Here is a 19,810-nt window from a genome sequence, read left to right as displayed (position 1 = left end):
TACATAGATATGGAAGTGAACGAAAATGATACAGTTTAGAAATCACGAGGACCCGAATGCAAAAAAGAAAAAGACAAATTTTGGGTTTGAGTTTGAGTTTGAGGGGGAAATTTGATTTTCATAATCTGGGCCAGCCCACCGTAATTATTTAGAACCCAATCCAGACGTAAAACAAACAAAACCCTGTACTGTAGGGTTTATTTCACGTCACGTCGCGTCTCTGCCGCTTCGGTTAGGGTTATATTTTCTCTGTGTTGGTTGATAATTCATCCAATCCAATCCAATGGAATCCAAGAAGAATCTTTAAACTTCCGATTTGTTTTTCCTTGAAAAATGGCAACAGCGAACCCCTTTGATCTTTTGGTTGACGATGATAACGACGACCCAATCCAGCTTATTGCTAAGCTACCACCGGTTGCCAAGAAATCGGGTTTGACTGCTAAGCTTCCTTCGAAGCCTGGTATATTTCTTTTTAATCAGTAATATAACTACAAGTGGTTGTTCATATGTTTAGATTGTGAGTCTTTGGTTGGAAAGAGTATGTGTAATATTTCTTACTCATCTTTTGTGGATGGCACAAACCTTATAAGCAGAGCCTGGCATCACTCAATTACAATGGAGGTGCATTAAGTTGGATCGTAGAGTTATTTACTTTTGAGTTGAATAACAATCTGGTTTAAGCGGTGATGAATGAAATGAAACTGTCAATGAAGAACCTCTAAATTTATTTGTAAATATTGATGTTGTAGAAACCTTACGTTTGATTTTCATTAATTTTTTTTGCTTTATAAGTAGTTGTTAAAGGGCGATAGCTTTTGTCCGGGGCCTAGGCGCATAAAAGGGAGGGCCTGAGTCTGAGAAAAAATATGTTTGTATCACTGAAAATTAAACATTTTTTAAAATAAATTAAGCAAAGTCTGTTTGTAATTTCAAAAAAAAAAAAAAAAATCAAAGATTAATTAATATTAATTGCGAATAGATGGAAATCTTAATTGTTCTTGCTACAGTTGGTATTGTTGAGGCTTTAATCAATATTAATTAATTGCCATTAAATAAAAATACGGGCGTTGACAAATGCATTGAGACTAGAAGTGCAATAAGTTTGTGTAGCCTGAAAAGCGTGCCTACTGATAACTATGGTTTTGTTTGTAGTGCAAGAGGCGAAAGCTGATGTTCAGAGGGGAGGAGGCCGGTTTGGTGGACGTGGAAATGGTCGCGGTGGACGCGGGTTTAACCGTGATTCTTCTGAAAATGATAATTTATATGGCACCACCAATGGCTTTAATGGAGGTTACAAACCTTCAGATGATGGAGAAGTTGACAAGTCTTCTGAAAGACGTTCGTACAGTGGGCCCCGTGGGGGGTATCGTGGTGGGCGTCGAGGTGGCTACACTAATGGTGATGCAGAAGATGGTGAACGCCCCAGGAGGGTGTTTGAGCGTCGCAGTGGGACTGGCCGTGGGTGAGCCCTTTGCCATGATAAAGTTTCACTAACAGAGTGAAGTGAAATATCCATTTTTATTGGTTGGTCGTACCTTGTTAATTGTCTTTTGGTTTGCAGTAATGAGTTCAAGAGAGAAGGTGCTGGTCGTGGCAACTGGGGAACTGCTACTGACAAGGTTGCATTGTAAGCATTCATTTATTAATCATCAAAGTCTCCCAGTTCATTTTTCTAGAGCTGGATTTGCAGAGAAAGGAAAGTTTGTTGACGGAACTGTTATTATTATTATTTTTTTTATTTCTAGTGAGTCTGAAGAACCTGTGGTAGAAGGCGAGAAGAATGTGGAGTCTGAGAAGCCGGATGACGGAGTTGATACCAACAAGGAAAATGTTGCAGATGAGGTAGAAGAGAAGGAGCCTGAGGAGAAGGTGATATTTTGTTATGCTTCTTTTGAGATTTTGAGGATTAATGGATTATAATTCTACATCTGTTTATGTAATGAAGTCAAAACTGATAATAGTTGTAGATCAATTGGTTTCACAATTTGTTTAAAACATAATCTAGACCACAAAACTGGTTAATTTTGGTTCGGTTACCACTAGAAGAACTAATTAACCAGTTTTTATTAATCAACGCATTTCCATACCTAAATTTATATCAACAGTTTGTTTTGTAGTCTTATGTTTAGAACAAAATAAGCATATATTGAACAAGATAAATTAATTGCAAGCTTGTATCAAGTATACATGTAATTGTTAATGCCTCCTTGTCTGCAACAAAATTTTCAAATGAGTAAATTGCCATTTTAGTCCTTGAGGTTTGGTCCAAATTGTCATTTTAGTCCAAATAGTTTTTTTTTCTTCTCTGGGTCCCTGACTTTTCCATTTTCTTGCCATTTTGATCACATTGCTTAACTCAGTCTAAAATCTGGTTATAACCAGGGGTATTTTTGGCATAACTGTTGTGTAGTGATAACCAGGGGTAGTTTACAACACAATATATAAACCTCATAATAATTTAATGCCAAAAATACCCCTGATTATAACGTGGTTTTTAGACTAAGTTAGGCAATTTTGAGCAATCTATTTATGATGTTTAACTGTGCTATTTATAGGAAATGACACTGGAGGAGTACGAGAAGGTGCTGGAAGAGAAGAGAAAAGCATTGCAGCCACTGAAGGCTGAGGAAAGAAAGGTTGCATTGGATAAAGATCTAGCTAAAATGCAGCTGCTTTCAAACAAAAAGAGCGAAGACGAGATTTTTGTTAAATTGGTAAAGACACTTTATTTGTGCAAGCATAGAATGACTTTTTAGCTGTTTTTGTATTTTAATTGTTGTTCTGTGTATAATAGGGATATGAGAAGGATAAGCGCAAAGAGGCTGCTGACAAGGAAGAGAAAGCCAAGAAGGCGAGTTTTTTTTTTTTTATATATTCATTACTTACTTACTGCTACTACTACTATTATTATTATATTTAAACCAGCAAAATTGGTGAGTAGGGTTTGATTTTAAAGGCGCTTTGATCAAACTGTTTTTAATAATCAAGTGAACAAAAACAATGTTGTCAATATGGTTTCACTAATAACCCAAAATTGATAACTCCAAATATATATTTTACAATTTTGAGCTCTGTGAATGATTTTCATTTAATTGAACAGTCGCTAAGCATAAACGAGTTTCTGAAGCCTGCTGAAGGGGAAAGGTTCTACAGTTCAGGTGGGAGAGGCAGGGGCCGTGGGCGCGGGTCTAGAGGTGGAAACAGAATGCATGATGTGGCTGCACCTGCCATTGAGGATGTTGGTCAGTTCCCATCGTTGGGGGTCAAGTGAGTTTATTTATGTCTTGCTTGGGTTCCTTGCTTTTTCTTAAATTATAAGCTTTAACAACACTCTTGTTTTTTACGTGTGTAAATTGTCAAGTACGGTTTCGTGTTGCTTTATTATGCATCATGACTTGGTATCAGTTACCATTTTTATAGCTTTGAATATCATGAGTTGTTAATCCTCAGTTTTGATTTGCAGTCGTCTGGCTGTCATATGATACTTATGCTTCTTCTTACACAAAAAAGTGTTTTTATTTTGAAGACCTTGTGACGAACGAGAGGCTGCTGACATTATGTGGGTTTAGTTTTCTCATTGAGTTAATTACTGTTTTCGTCCCTGAGGTTTGTCAAAAATAACGGTTTCAGTCCATTAGTTTAAAAATTGCGATTTCAGTCCATTAGTTTCTTTTTCGTAACCATTTCAGTCCACTTTTCAAACGGCGTTTGTTTTATGCAGTTAATGGAAGCACGTGCTTGTCACGTGATGGGCAATTTGGTCATTTCCATTCCAATTCTCACAAACCCAGTTGTATTAAACACCACCTACCCCTTATTCATCCAAACCTTGACCCCCAATTCATCTCTAAATTGCCCATCACGTGACAAACACGTGCTTCCATTAACTGCATAAAACAAACACCGTTTGAAAAGTGGACTGAAATGGTTACGAAAATGAAACTAATGGACTGAAATCGCAATTTTTAAACTAATGGACTGAAACCGTTATTTTTGACAAACCTCAGGGACGAAAACAATAATTAACTCTTTCTCATTTCAAGTGTTATTAAATAGGAGCTGTGTTTTTTTTTTGTAGGTTGAGAAAATCTGGCTACCATGCCTAGAAAACGTAACTAAACTATAGAAAAATTAGCTGTTTTAAATATTGTTCTATTAGAAAATATTGCTTCACTTAAGTTGGTATATATATTGTCATAACTTGTTTTAATTGATGTTAAACACTTCACAAACAATGAAGTTGAAATATTCAGACATTAAAATGTTTAAGGGCTAACAGCCACTCTAGAAATAAATGTCTCAACTAACTGGAATGGAAGGCTAGCTAAACTGGTGAGCTTTGTAGTTTCTTAACCGAATCCTTTTTGCTTATGGGATAAACCTAAACTGAACCGTATGCTTGTGGGATAAGGGTTGAGTAGGGTGATAAGTGTTCAAGTAGGAATCAAGTGGGACGTGTAATTGTCTAAGAGAACATGCAAGTTACATGCTTAAAAACATACATCCAAGTCACGTGCTACTTCCTCTATTTTTAAACGTTTGTAACTTTTTTATACGTCATTTATTAAAAAAATTATGCCATAAAATCAAGCGTCTTTTTATCTTTAATATGAGTATCCTATTGTTATACTTAAAAAAAAATTGAAACCCTGGACATAACATAAAACACATTTGATGGCACTGGATAAAAGACCTAACGGACATGAAATGAAAACACAATTAGCATAACGTAAAACATAATGAGTACCAAATTAAAAATGGAATGGAAAGTCGACTGAAAACACAATTGATGACAGTTGATAAAAGACACAACAAACAACAAACTAAAACACAATGGCAATAGACTAAAAACACAATGAATACGTGACTAAAACAATGAAAAACAAAACTAAAACACAACGGATGACAAACTACATAGAATGACCAGAGCTTATAACATAATTTATAGAAAACTAACCTAGGAAAAAACACAATAACTAGAACCAATAACACAATATATAGAAAACCCAAATATAACACTATCTTCATTGTGTTATAGGTTCTAATAAAACGCAATAGACAAAACTTTTGTTAATAAGACAACGTATGTTATAGGTTCTAATAAAACGCAATAGACAAAACTTTTGTTAATAAGACAACGTATAGAAACACTGATAAAAACATAATTACCAAAATCCGGTTGTTGAAAGACTGTAATAACAAGAACCTTTAACACAATGCAAAGAAAACCCAGTAATATGAATTTTATTTTATTTTATTTTTATATAGCAATATAATACTGATATTAAAGATAAAAAATGCTCGTTGTTATGGTGATTTATTTTAAAATGTCGTATGAAAAAGTTATAGGCGTTTTAAACTCATTGTGGAATTAACATGTGACTCGCATTTGGAAAGAGAAAATCAATAAATGTAAGATTCTTTTTATACCCTTTCTCTATTTTCTTTTACTAATTACTAATCTCAACCCCCTAAATTTAAGATCAATGAACTAAAATCTTTTTTACTCTTATTATTTTTTTTGCCCTTTTTATTTGATCGGGTGCATTGATAGTGAGATGTCATTAGGTGTTTTGATTCTGCTACTTGTTGATTTGCTTTCAAGATCTTAGAGATTTTCATTTCGAGCTGTGGGGTTGAGAGTATACCTGTAATTCTAAGATGACGTATATAGCTTTACGCATTTTAAGACGTTGTGGCAATTCCCGACCACAAATAACATGTTTTATAGACGTTATGTGTTTGGGTTAACTTATTCAAAACAACTAGCCGTGTTATGGTTGATCTATTTAATAATTAGAGTGAATTTCAAGGATTGTTTTTTATCTTTATACCCATTTTCAGGCGCTGTCCTTTATATTTAAAATTGACGAGTTTTGTCCTTTATGTTTTCATATCATACACGTTTTGTCCTTTAGGCCTAACCCAGTTAGTTTTTTCAGTTAAATTTGGTCACATGCTTTGCACATGAGGACATTTGTTAATTCAAAGGTAAGTTCAACGGCAGATCTACAGCTCAAAGCTTCTGCAACCTGGTTGGCAGTTTAACTCAGAATTTTTATCAGAACTAGAACACAAACCGTATGTGAAAATAAAATTTGTTTCAAACCATGCATTTCTTGTTCTTTATAATCTGTGCCCGTGTGTGCCTAAAAACTGACAGCAAAAGCGCTCACCGACGACACCACCTACCTCCTCCCTTCACGTAAAAGTGATTCGGATAGAGGACCTGCACAAGACCAAAGGCGTCCTAAGTTGTATTTTCTTGTATTAAAGTAAATTTATTTGAAAACGGGTTAGTTCGGATTGTATTTTCTTCGCTAACAGGTCCGATGGTTTAGAAGAAAAATCCGCTACGGATGGAACCAATCAAACGGTCCATCATCGCCTAACATGTCATGGTTGTTAAATTTCAGAAAATGTGTACAAGCTCCAACCAGGCGGGCCCCTTTTGACGAAATCATGGGCCTCATCATCATTGGAAGTAACATCTTGTTGATCCCACATACAAATCATCCCTCTGGCATTCGAAGAAGAATCACTAGCCAGGACTATTTTCCCGGCACTAAGAACAAAAGGAGGTGTGATTATATCCCTTCAATCTCCTTGGTTTACCGAACCAATGACTGCCACCACGGACATGGCTAAAAAGTAGCCAAACTAATGGACATTCCAAAAATAACCCAACAACAAACACTACACTTCCAATCATTCCTACCAGAAACAACCGAAGATACCACTTTTCATGATTATGGTATGGGCACTAAAATCATTATCTTCACTTCTACATGTCATTTCTAATCAATTAAATATTTAAACATGGGTTGTTCTCAACTCCTTTAAGACATAACGTTGAACTATTTAGTTGATCCATGACACCGAATGAACAGTCTATTACAAATAATGCCTTATCTGAAGCATAGAACTTGAGGTTGGAGTCTAATCACAAAACACATATAGTTCAACAAGTAAAAAAACAAAACTCGCCGCAAAAGAAGAGTTCAAAACATAGGTTCAGGAAATTTCTGCATGTTTTCTTTAGCTTTATAACCGTGTTTATCCCCATGGCTTTTAGTATCAGTCATATAAACCTTATTATGAACAAAGTCTCATGGTTCTTTCAACAGTTATGATCCTTTGACTTTTGACAATTAAATAGGTTACCACTCAACTCTAAAATTTTTTGTTGGTTTTTAATATTTCCATAAAAAGATTTGATACCCAGAACAAACATACCAAAATAGAAACCAGGTTAAAAGAATTGGGGAAAATTGGTACCAAAATCCATATCCAATTTTTCAATTGATAAGTATTACCTTTGACTTTAGTAGTAGTTAACTCTATTTATCTTTCTTGTTTATCAATATTCTTTATGTGTCTTGTTTGATCATTTGTTGTATTGATTAGTGAATTGTTAGTGTATTTTGTGTCCGTTACTGTGCGAATAGACTAGTTAGTGCATGTGTTGAATATTGTATAGATTTGTAGGTGATAGGAGCACATAACCTGATACGCAGCGCAGGATTGGTGCGTGTGTATCAGTGATACGCCCAATAGTGGTGCACTAGGCAGTGACCTGTATGTAGGAGAGTCATGTGCTAGGAGTCATAAGTTTTGTAATTGAGAGGAGATCGAACTGTGTCTTCTCTCCCGTGCTTAACAATCTAAACTCTTTTGGTAGCTAATAATATATGTGTTGACTAAATGTTATGTTGCCGAAATTGTGCTAGATATCTAAACTGCTGTCAAAACACCGATCGTAATGTTTAAAGATCCTACACTGGGACGCTACAGTGGTATCAGAGCTACGGTACCGATTCAATCGATTTAATTGTTGATTGAATCACATACACTCGTGATTAAAACGAAGGTGCCGACGAGTTAATGTCTAAATTGAAGGTCAATTCACGGATGAAATGTCAAATTAAAGATATAGTCTTGATCATATTTGAATTTAGCACCTATCTGTGGTGGTTTCATCATCAAATTCAAAGAAATGAAGATTTTAGATCGAAGAATTGAATACAATGTGTTTGAGCGCATAATTGGTATGCACGCATGAGTGATATGCGTGCATCAGTGATACACTCAGGGGAAGTGGTACACTGAGATGAGTATGAGATCAAAAAAAGGCTTGGAAATTCCGAATTAAGGAATTGTGAAAATGGTATTTTGTGATCGTATTGAGGAGACACACGTCCAGGAAAAATATGGTGATAGAATTTTTTTTTTCGAAATTTCAGCGTCAAATACGGGTTATACGGGACACGTCGGAGTTTTCAAAGAGAGGTTAGGGTGATGAAATCACAGAGAGTTGATGATAGTGGGGTAGACATGGAGATTACAGAAGCATGAAGTGACTGTTAATGGGTCAAAACGTATAATATTCTGCATTGTGGAGATATAGAGAGAATCGGGATTAGAATTTACCAAAAATGAGAGGGAATAAAAATTTCAGTGTCAAATATTGAAAGTAGAGCATTTTTGGAAATTCAGATTTGGTAAGTACAGAGAGATTGCAACAGTATTCGGGTGGTTTTGACTCAAATTGTTCGGTAATACATAGTATCTCGTATTCTTCAATTTGGAAACAAAGTAAAGTCTCAGTCTTCATGAAGCTGGTTTGCAGAGTATTTTAGATTGTTTGGTTTCGTACTGAAAGTCTAGTTCTCAAAGGATCTTTCAATCTCAGAAAATCATTAGTAAAATAGTGAGAGGGGATTGATCATGACGACTCTAACTAGAAAGGACTATATATTGGATTTTCAACGTATGAGTTATTTTCTAAACTAACAATCACGGGATAATGAAGTTTGAAGATTACGTTGCTTACCTAATGTTGTTTATGGAGAAGACTACATAATTGATCTTCGAAGAACGATTATCAATATAACTTTGAAGATCACAGTGTGTTATCAATAGTTTTTTATCCGATGAAGGTTTGCTTATTGTGAAGATCACCGTTTACACTGACCAATTATTGAAGGTGATTGTGCAAAATTGTTGGTTATGGAAACATGATTTGAAATCTTTGTGGAAATTCGCGTATTTGAAAATTGAACATTGAAGTTTTCAAAGTTTCTATCAATTGCCGGTTGGGTTTTGAAGATCAATGGATCGAGCAAAGATAGCGTTAAAACCAAACATGGATGTGGTTATCTTCAAAATGGAGATCATGCCGTGGTTATTTCAAGTTTGTTAATTTTCATGAAGATTGAAATATAACAACCAGAGGATCATGTTAGGAACCATGCATAGGCAAGCACGAAGCATCAATTGAGGGGGAATTTGTTGACGCGTGGTCTACGACATCAAAAAATGCTTGATTGAAGTTGTAGAATATTCAACACGACTTTCAAAGTTTAAAGTTCAAGATTTGACTGCAACAGACAAGGGGGGATTTGTTGGTGTATTTTGTATATCTGTTACTGTGCATATAGACTAGTTAGAGTGTGTGTTGAATATTGTATAGATTTGTAGGTGATAAGAGCACACGACCTTATACACAGTGTAGGAGTCTCGTGCAGTGCACTAATGGTAATGTAATAATGATAAAAATTCGATTGCGTCAATCTTATTCCTGTTAGTGCATTTTTTAAATCTCTTACATGCTTTCCATGATAAAATTATATTTCTTTATCGTGATTTTGTTTTTATACATTATCAGAAAGCTTAACTTTATGAAAAGTCAGAATAAATGTTTAGAAATTTCTTTAATTTTATCATTATTTTGTTAACACATTCTTTAAACTCTGTCATCCCTATATTAATCGTGGACGAACCCGAGAGATTATCTTCCAGAAACAAGGATGCGTTAAAGTCCCCCATAATTACCCAAGGCTTATCATGAACAAACGAATGATGCAAGCTTAAGTTCTTCCACAAAGTCTTCTATTCTTGTAGTGATTATCAGCTTAAACAAAAGAGCAAAAAACATATTTTTTGTAACAACCCGCGTTTTGAAGTCAAAGTACAAGTCAAAGTCAAAGTCAAAGGAAGAAAAGATTGCTAAATGCGATCTGTCACTCCTTGCTTAATTATTGATTGTACTCCTTGACTTGTTAATCGATACTTTAATTTGTGTTACTTTAGTTGTATTATGTGGAGTAAATGCTAATAATCGCAGTTTAATCGCTATTAAATCACTAATCTAATTATCGCTATCGCAATCACATCGCAACCTAAATCGCATGTTCTGGATATTGTTTTACGTGTGTGTGCTATTATGTGTTACTTGTACATGTTTATTATATGTTTGAGGTGATTAATCGCAAAACGCAATCGCAACTCCATCGCAACGCAATCTCATCGCGAATTGGAAACGCAAGTTTACTTATGTTGTTGTATGTTAGTTATGTTAGTTGTGTAACTATTATTTAATACTATCGCATCGCTTCCTCGCAACGCTCAACGCACGAAACGAAAAGTCAGAAACCAACTGGCACTAACCATCCGATCGAAGGACCATTCGATCGAATGGTCATCCGTCCGGATGACCATCCGATTGGATGTCCATCCGATCGGATTGACCTCCAATCGCACCTCTACACCGCCTCTTCTCTCCTCTCACCTATAAATAGCACCTATCACATCACTGTTCATGTGATGTGACAGCTTTCGTTCGACCAGCACACCTTTGACCTATTTTCTCTCGATTCCTCGCGATTATTGTAAGTTTCTACCTCAAATCTTGTACTTTCTCAATCAGCACACACTTTCTCATCATTTTCACCATCAAATCTTAACTTTTCACCATGAAATCCATCTGATTTGGGCTGTTCGTTGATGACGTCATCTCGGGTTCTCATGAACTTCGAAGTATGATCTCATCCCACCAAGAACAACCCAGATCTAAGAGATTTCAATATGTTTAAACACTGATTTCGTCTTAAACTAAACATTTTCCAACTGATTTCCACTTTTCTCCAATGTTCTTAATTTTCTACTCAAAACCGATAGAATCTGAGCTCATTCAGGCCTTCTACTCATTCTCTAGTGAAGTGCCGGTTTGAGAACTGATTCCTATCAAAGAGACAACCGATTCACGGGTTGAGCATGAACAACCGTCAAGAACAGTTAACTGATCGGACGGGGTGATTCCCATCCGATCGGACGACTTGGACTTGTTGGAGTTTCCGTTGTTTAACGCCTTGTCATACCGTCTCGGTCAAACCGCAAATTTTCTAAACTTAACAAATTTTGCAGAATTCAAAACGAACAGGTTACCAAACGGATTGCCGTCTGATCGGATAGCCATCCGATCGAAGGACAATTCAATCGGATGACTTGTGGCTCTCAATTACTTAAATAATTTTGCAAACTTCAAGAAAACATCAGTTCACAACGAATAGTCATCCGATCGGATGACCATCCGATCGAATGATTATTCTATCGAGAACCTAAAACTTTGAAATATCTCACTTGGAATGGATCGCCATCCTATCGAACGGCCATCCGTTCGGATGACCGTTCGATCGAACGACCTAAAAGGTAGAGATACTTCTCTCATTTTAAAATGCTACAATGAAAACTTCAAAGTCACATCATACACAAACACATCCATCCTAAACGAATGACAATCCGACCGAATGGCCATCCGTCCGGATTGTCATCCGATCGGATGACCCTCCGTCACCCAGTACACTCAACACCATTTCGCGCACTGTTCATCGCTTATGCTATCGTTCTGTAATCAGGCTAACTTTCCAGCGCTCCCTTCAATCCAATCCAAGGCTGTGTTTATCATTAAACACAATCTGTGAGTATACTCGAACCCTTTTTGCTTTACGCACTTTTGGGTGTTACATACGTTACCTATTTCAAATCACAATCGACACACAACGCAAACACTTTTATACGCTGACCGTTATTGCATGTTATACATGTTACTTGATGAATGCTTGTATGTTATGTTAACATAGTGATTTTTGCCTGACACCTGAGCAACGATAGTACTATAGTTTGGACTCAGCACCTGCCGTGGACGGGGTTTTTTAAGGGTTTTACTTCACGTGTCACAGTGGTGATATGTGTTGCGCATTCTACAACTCACAGTCATGTCTGTGCATATTTCATTGTCGATAACCTACTAGGATCTCTTTACTATATGTTACATGCTGGTTATGCGTAAACCGATTTTCGCTATCTATTATACTATTAAACTTGTATGCTCACCTTTACACTATGTGTATTGACCTTGATGTGTGTCGGTGTGTATATATTTTTATGTATATTTTTAGCCCTTTTTAACACTTTAGTCAAGTTTTAAATTTATAAAACATGATATTCTACTAACACTAAACACACATATGGCCAAGTTCACCCATTGTGAGCGTAGTATAGCGTTGGTAAGATACCGAGGTCGTCCAAGGACACAAGAGTTTTTAATACCGGTTTATCCTCAATGTCTAATCAAATCAAAATTTTAGAAAAAGTTTAAACATGAAAATAAAAACTAAAAATGCTGAAAATAAAAACAGATAGACAAGATGAATCACTTGGATCCGACTCGCCTTTAGTGTAATCTTTGATGTTTTCTGCACTTTTGCACTTTTTAAGAGATCATCTTAGTTATAGTAGTAGGCCCCTCTTTTGAAGGTGACGTTACCCTCAACCCAGTAGTTTGAGTCAGCAAGGATACAATCCTAAAGGGTTGGATTATTGAAAGATAACTAATTAAGTTCTTAATGCGAAATGTGGTAGGCCCCTCTTTTGAAGGTGATGTTACTCTCGGCTAAGTGGTTTGAGTCAGCAGGGATACAATCCCAAATAGCCGGGTTAATGTATTAATAGTAGTTTACATATGAGGGGATCAAGACATTCGCACCCCCGCCATCCAATACCAGTGGGTATTGAAGGAGGTCCTAGTAAGCTTGACCCAGGTCCTTGCAGGATCTATACACTGAACAAGGCAAGAACCTTACCAAACCATTCCCTTAACCCCTGACTAGGTAGCCAACATATCTCTATATAGACCGTAGAGATATGAATGGTGTAAATCTTTTATTTTATATAGACAGTAAAATAACGCCAAGACACTACGGACAAATGATAAGGAAGTTTCACATTCAACATAAGAAACTAGTTATTAAAGTCATTAATACAAAACCAAATAAAAAGTGCGAAAAGATTAAAAAAACAAAAGTATTACACTAAATGCTTGTCTTCACCAAGTGATGTAAGAGACTTAGGCAAACATGGCCTTTGATTGTCAAGAACTCTTACTATCAATCTTGGATCCCGAGACTACTACAGACACTCTATGATGGATGATGGATGATGGTGGTGGATGAGGGTGTTGTGATGGTGGTGGAGTGTGGGTGAAGTGTGAGAGAGGTGGTTTGCCAAGGGATGCTTTTGAAGTGAACCAATCACCTCTATTTATAGCCTACACAGAAGCCCGGACACGGCCCCGTGTCCATCCACTTTCTCTTTCTTCATTAATTGCAGTTTGTCTGCATTAGTTGACCACGCCCTCGTGTCCGCTAGGCACGGCCCCGTGTGCAGAAGCGTATCTGTACTATCAAGATTTGCTTGGATTCTGCGAATCTTAGCGTTGACCACGGCCGTGTGGAGCTGGGCACGCCCCCGTGTTGGGGAATAGAAGCTTCTACGCTTTTGTCTTTTCTGCAGACACTTGGGCACGCAGCTGGGCACGGGGCGTGTTCAGCCTTCTGAAATCTTGTTTTTACTTGGGAAGATGCTGCCGAGGGGTCGGGCATGCCACGTTTATTCCTTTTCTTGTATTTATGTTAGAATTGGCTGTGTTTTTGCTTCTTTTGTTCATTTAAGCTCTTTTAACCCTGAAAATACAAAAGGAAGACAAAAATACACTTTTTCCAACGTTATTACTAAAAAAGGATTAGTTTTATGCCTCATTTGATGTAATTTATATGTTGCATTTTACGCACATCAAATACCCCCACACTTGAATCTTTGCTTGTCCTCAAGCAAAACTCTTTATAATGTGGCTTACACACCCAAATGGAATGGGTAGAAGAAAAAGTTTTGGGCTTGTCTTGAGTTTCGGAATTCCAAGATGTTTATTTGGTTTTATTTTTATGTTATTTACAATCCTATTCATTATGATTTATTTAGAATGTTTCATAAGAGAATTTACTTATTTAGGCATAACATGCCTTTTTAAAATTCCATTTATATACATGTTCACGTACCTCACAGGAGATCACTCAACACTCGGCCGAAGATGTATTTTTGTGAAACACTCGAGACCGGCATGGAACTTACTTCTACCATATGCTTGCCAAGCAATCAATCCTCCCCCTTTTTAACTATAAACCCTTACAAATATCAAGAGGACTTTGGGGAAGGCTTAGGCTTGGGTTAAAGGTAGGTGGTTTTGGGTTAGTGGTTAGTAGAAAAGGGCGAAAGGCGTAAAAAGCGTCGGTTTTCGTAAACCCTTCTGTTTTTGTGATTTTTTATTTAAATGAAGCATTTTCAAACAAAGTTTCTTTTTGATGAACTTGTTTGTTTATTGCTAAACCTTCATTTTTTTTTGATAAGGAATGTCACATGAAGACCGAGTTTTTACTAAAATAAAAGGGTTTAAAATGAAAAAGGGTTTTGGTGGGTAACGGGTGTTTGTTTTGTGGGTTTAGAAATAAAAAGGTTTAGGCTCAAAGGGGTTAACTAGGGAGATTTTGGGTAGGTGTTAAAAAAAATGATGGTGCTGAAAGAGAAAAGCATTAGTCCTAATGCCTCCATCATTTACTTACTTGGGTTTAAGTTGGTAAGGACTCGAAATGTATCGTCATGGCAAGTTCTAGAGTCATAAGCAACCAAGCGGCTATTCACACAAGAAACGAAAAATGAGAATTGAGTTTAAAGATGTGTATTTATATGCTCAATTAGAGGCTCAAAACTCACTTTTTGTGGGAATTGGTTTATTAATGTGATCAAGTATATATAATCAAATTTTAAGTAGATTTGTCATGCCGTTTCATAATTTTCTTATGTTGGTTCTTTTTATCACGACGCTATCGGTTGTAAATTCGTAAAACTATAACCCTTTTTAGAACTTGTTATTCCCAATTTAAACCAAGACAAGTAAAAAAAATGATTTTTTTTTTGAAAAAAAATTTGGGGTGTTTAGCGGTTCCAATAGAGTTTTGTGTAAGGCTTGTAATTAGGACTTGCAAAATTCAAGGTTTTAGCATCCCCCCCCCCACACACACACTTAAATTACACATTGTCCTCAATGTGTCCCAAAAATAAGTTTTTAGGTTGATTGAATGTGTAAAAAGGTGTGTAAAAACAAAAATTTATGTTATTGGGCGTCTGGACACGGGCCATGGTGACCGGGCATGGCCCCGTGTTCAGATTGCCAGTAACAAAAAGTAACAGAAGGCTGGGCACGGGGGCGTGTTCAGTGAGCACGCCCCGTGTCCAGTTACCTGAACTGGGCGTTTTTCTGCAGATCCTTGAGCACGGGGCGTGTTGGCTGGGCACGGCCCGTGCTGAACTTGCTGTAATGAAGAAAAAATGTCGGGTGGCTCTGTTTTTGTGCATGGGGTGTTGGTTCAAGCTTCCCTTAGTATCCTTCACCATCCCGAGTGTGTTTTATTCCTGAAAATTAAAACTAAACTAGAAAGCGTAAAGGTTAATCTAAACTAAAACTAAGGATAGTTCTGCGGAATGCCTCCGTGGTGCGCCACGTTTATAAGGGTCCTTAGCTAGACCCAAAGCCAGTCATATGTTACCCAAGTGGGATGGGTTGCATCCCATGTTGCACCGTCGGAGAGCATCATCCAAACTTGTGTCTATGACTTTCATGTAGTTGACCGGGTCATTATCTTCTACTCTTTTCCCAACTCCAAACTTCATTTCCTTGTCCGCAACCTTCAATGTTAGTGTTCCCACATTCATGTCTACCACTGCGTGGGCCGTAGCTAGGAATGGTCTCCCTAAGATGAGTGGTACTTCGGTATCTTCCTCCATATCTAGTATGACAAAGTTGGCCGGGAAGACAAAGTCTCCGACTTTTACCAATAGATTTTCGGCGACACCTTGTGGGTATTTAATGGACCTATCGGCTAGTTGTATGTTCATTTTTGTAGGGCTTGTTTTCCCTAGTTCGAGTCGGTCGAACATTGATGCGGGCATGAGGTTGATGCTAGCCCCAAGATCGGCTAGTGCATTGCGTATGGGTGAGTCCCCAATTGAACAAGGGATGGTAAAGCTTCCGGGGTCGATCTTCTTTTGTGGGAGTTTGTTGAGTAGTAAGGCGGAACATTCCTCGCTTAAATTAACTAATTGCAATGATTCAATTTTCCTTTTGTGAGTGAGAAAGTCCCTCATGAATTTTGAATATTTATGCATTTGGTTCAGGACTTCTACAAATGGAATATTGACATGCAATTGTTTTAGTAGATTTACGAATTTTGTGAATTGCTCATCGGTTTTTTGGCGAAGTAACCAATCGGGATAAAGCACCGGAGGATTCTTGGTTGGCTCCTGGCTTGGTGTAGGAGTCGTCTCTTTTTGGGGTGTTGATGAGGATGTGGTTTGGCTTGGTGAACTCCTTTTAGTTGTGGGAAGTGGAGCTTTCTCGGGACCTACGGTACGGTTTCTCAATGTGATGAGATGTACTTGCGCCTTTGGGTTTGTTTCGGTATTGCTAGGTAACGCGCCTTGTGGTCTCTCGGAGAAATTTTGAGCTAGTTGATTTAATTGTTTTTTAATGTTTTGAATACTAGCTTGTTGGTTTCAAAAATTTGATTCTATTTGTTGAAATCGATCTGAGTTTTTCTTTATCGCTGTCAGAGATGAGGCGTGAGACGGTGTCTTCAAGCCTCTCTCGTCCCCCTTGTTGTTGTTGAGAGAAATTTTGTGACTCATTGCGTGGTTGTTGAAAGTTTGTTCTTTGGCTTTGATTTTGTTGGTTACTACTATTGCCAGGTTCCTTCCAACCAAGGTTAGGGTGGTTACGCCATCCTTGGTTGTAGGTACCTGTCGGAGGAACTGACGGCCTAGGTCTATTATCAATGTAGTTTACCATTTCTGTTTGATTATCCATTTCTTTCATACAACTCCAATTTTCATGTAGCCCTCCACACCCTTCACAAGCCATAACCGAGGCTGTTTTTTCCATTTCTAATTTTTTGATTTTTGAAGAAAGGGCCTCGATTTGGGCTTGTAAAGAAGTGCTTTCATCAACCTTATGGGCGCCCGGGGCAATAGATTTAGTGCCCCGGGGAGTGTGCCACTGAAAATTGTTTTAAGCAATTTCCTCAATTTGATTATAAATTTCATTTGGGCGACGATTACCTAAAAGTCCCCCGGAGCTAGAGTCAAGTGTTTGTCTTGTGTGTGGCAACAACCCATTATAGAAAGTGGATACTTGTAGCCATACCGCAAGACCATGATGAGGACACTTTCTTAGTAGCTCCTTGAACCTTTCCCAAGTTTCATATAAGGATTCCCCATCCTCTTGTGAGTATGTATTAATTTCAGTCATTAATTTAGCCGTTTTAGGAGGGAAATACTTATACAGAAACTTTTGGGCTAGTTCATCCCAGGTGTTTATCGAGCCAACTGGGAGGGTGTTAAGCCAAGCCTTAGCTCGGTCTTTTAGCGAAAACATAAACATTCGAAGGCGGATGGCGTCGTTCGATGCTCCATTGATCCAAAAAGTATCACATATTTCCAAGAAGTTAGTGATATGTAGATGGGGATCTTCGTCCCCAAGCCCATGGAAGGTTGTGGAGTTTTGGAGCATTTGTATCAAATGCGGCCGAAGTTCGAAGTTGTTGTCATCGACATTTGGTGCATTGATAGCGGCGCCGAGATTACGTACAGTGGGTCGTAGGTAATCCATGAGGGTACGTTGATCCGCCATCGAAAGTAGGTCCCCCGAAACTTTCTCTTGGTTTTTAGCTTTAAGTCTTTTTTCTTAGAAAGCGTTCGGGTTCGTCTAGAGGTTCTTTTATGTCTCTACTGGAACTGGAGCTCATACACTACGTGGGAAGTTCAGATGTGCCGCCTGGGTTCCAAGTCCTGCAATAAAAACAAAAAAAACGTTGGTCAGAAGTTTCACCACAGCCCCGTGCTCAGATGAACACGGCCCGTGGTCGGAGTTACAGTTATTGTTTTCCGGACCCCTGTTACTGGAAAGCTCGACACGGCCCCTATGCTGCACCGACACGGCCCCGTGCTCAGCTCTCTGTAACTCGGAAAATAAAAACTGCCTGTAATGATGCTGGGCACGGCCCGTGTCCGACCAGGCACGACCCCGTGCTGCAGTCTATAGAAGCTAAAATTTTAGAAAAATCCTAAAAAAACAGAAAAATAAGAAAAACGATTAGGCCGTTGATTCCTAACTTTCTTAAAATCCTTGTGTCCCCGGCAACGGCGCCAAAAACTTGATGTGTGTTAGGATCTGAGTTTGGTTTTGATTGTGTTTACGTTTGAATTAAGATGAAGATGAATGAGTTGTGCAGCGGAATTAAGATGGAAGCAAACTTTTCACAATCAAACAGGAGAATTGCTTTTAACATACAAGTTTAACATTGAACCGAATGATTGAATTTAATTTCAACAACGATTAGAATTTGCAAGTATGCAACAAACTCCCCCCAGCCTGAGCTCACAGTATTTGTTCGTGCAGGAAGAAGATAGTGAAAGAGCTAATAGAACAGTACAGAGCATTGTTCTATTTATAGGCACGAGCAAACCACTGAAGCATCTAAGCTGACGTCACCATGAAAGTGACATCTAACCTCCTAACAAACTCTAACCTCTGATCTATACAACCTCTGCTATGCTAACTACTGTTATTACATTTCATTACATAAAGACATCTAAACTACCGCTGCATCCTTCCACTGATGTGAACCCAACAGTACTTGTCATGATCAGCAGAGCTTGACTCAAGGCACTAGATTGAACAGCGGAGCTTTAGTCTATCATTAGTCTTTTACTTGATCAACAGTTTGTAGGTCAGCAGTTTGTACGATTAGTAGATAGGAGGTCAGCAGATGTTGAAGCCACTTTCAAGGGGAGAGACTTGTATACATAACATCTGCTTATTCTGGATCCACTGACCTGATCCAGTTTTGGCTTTAATTATCTGTTCCTCTGATAGGGTTCAATCCCAACAATCTCCCCTGGAACAGATAATGCCAAAACTCTTCATTATTGAAAGATCTTTATTGCCTCATCAACAGTTCCCTTATTTGCCCTTTGAGTTGAAGTTCAAAGGCTACGACATCTGTGTCATCATCATCCCTGCTAAGTGGAAGATCAAGGAGATCCTGCAAATCTTCAAGACTCAGGCCAAGAGCTTATTCCCTTGATATTTTCTTCACTTCTCCACTAGACTTGATCACTGTCAGTACGTGGGTCTGTTTGTCAGTTTTCCACTTTAGTACTTTTGAGTCTGGTGGGTTTCTTGGGAGATTTTTATTAGATGAGGTGTTTGGTGATGCAGGCCTATTCATGACTGTCTGAGCAGTACTTGCAGATTGTTCCAATCCAAGATCTTCTTTAATCATTATCTTAATGCCCTCTTTTACAAGGTCATCACCAGCCATTAATTCTTGGATTGTTTCAGCACCCAATTGGTTTTGATTCCTTCTTTTGTAGATGGCAGCACCGACTGGAGCAGTGGTTCTTTTGACTTGCAGCTTTGGTGGTCTTGTTGAGACCTCTGCTTTGGAATAGTCAGGTTTCTGTGGAACTTTTGGATCCTTCTTTCTAAGTTCCTGCAACCTTTTGTAGGTGGCCCTGACCCTGTCTTCTCCCCATTTTGACACAGAATTCTTTGACCCATAGTCAGCTGCTATCAGCTCCT

General features: G+C 38.0%; 1 protein-coding gene and 1 non-coding gene across 2 annotated transcripts; both read left to right on the top strand.

Annotated features, from left to right (window-relative positions):
* Positions 1 to 158: 158 nt before the first annotated feature.
* LOC110885933 (RGG repeats nuclear RNA binding protein A) lies at positions 159 to 3,582 on the top strand. Its single transcript, XM_022133670.2, has 8 exons — positions 159 to 460; positions 1,153 to 1,462; positions 1,562 to 1,627; positions 1,746 to 1,869; positions 2,556 to 2,714; positions 2,795 to 2,851; positions 3,101 to 3,267; positions 3,464 to 3,582. Exons 1-8 carry the CDS (start codon positions 334 to 336, stop codon positions 3,480 to 3,482), a joined length of 1,029 nt encoding a protein of 342 aa, XP_021989362.1. The 5' UTR covers positions 159 to 333; the 3' UTR covers positions 3,483 to 3,582.
* A 13,793-nt stretch (positions 3,583 to 17,375) lies between these two features.
* LOC118481354 lies at positions 17,376 to 17,482 on the top strand. The gene has a single exon (XR_004865561.1). It is a non-coding gene; the product is annotated as a small nucleolar RNA R71 (small nucleolar RNA).
* The last annotated feature ends 2,328 nt before the right edge of the window (positions 17,483 to 19,810 follow it).

The sequence above is a fragment of the Helianthus annuus genome, chromosome 8, assembly GCF_002127325.2.
Source record: "Helianthus annuus cultivar XRQ/B chromosome 8, HanXRQr2.0-SUNRISE, whole genome shotgun sequence".
NCBI classification, from domain to species: Eukaryota; Viridiplantae; Streptophyta; class Magnoliopsida; order Asterales; family Asteraceae; genus Helianthus; species Helianthus annuus.
This window is presented reverse-complemented; position numbering and strand designations above follow the sequence as displayed.

Bases quoted from the DNA above. Each gene is read 5' to 3' on its own strand.
- LOC110885933 (XM_022133670.2), top strand. From the start codon at position 334: ATGGCAACAGCGAACCCCTTTGATCTTTTGGTTGACGATGATAACGAC. The intron at 1,463-1,561 runs GTGAGCCCTTTG...TTTGGTTTGCAG, and splicing joins CGCAGTGGGACTGGCCGTGG to TAATGAGTTCAAGAGAGAAG. The intron at 1,870-2,555 runs GTGATATTTTGT...TGCTATTTATAG, and splicing joins AGAAGGAGCCTGAGGAGAAG to GAAATGACACTGGAGGAGTA.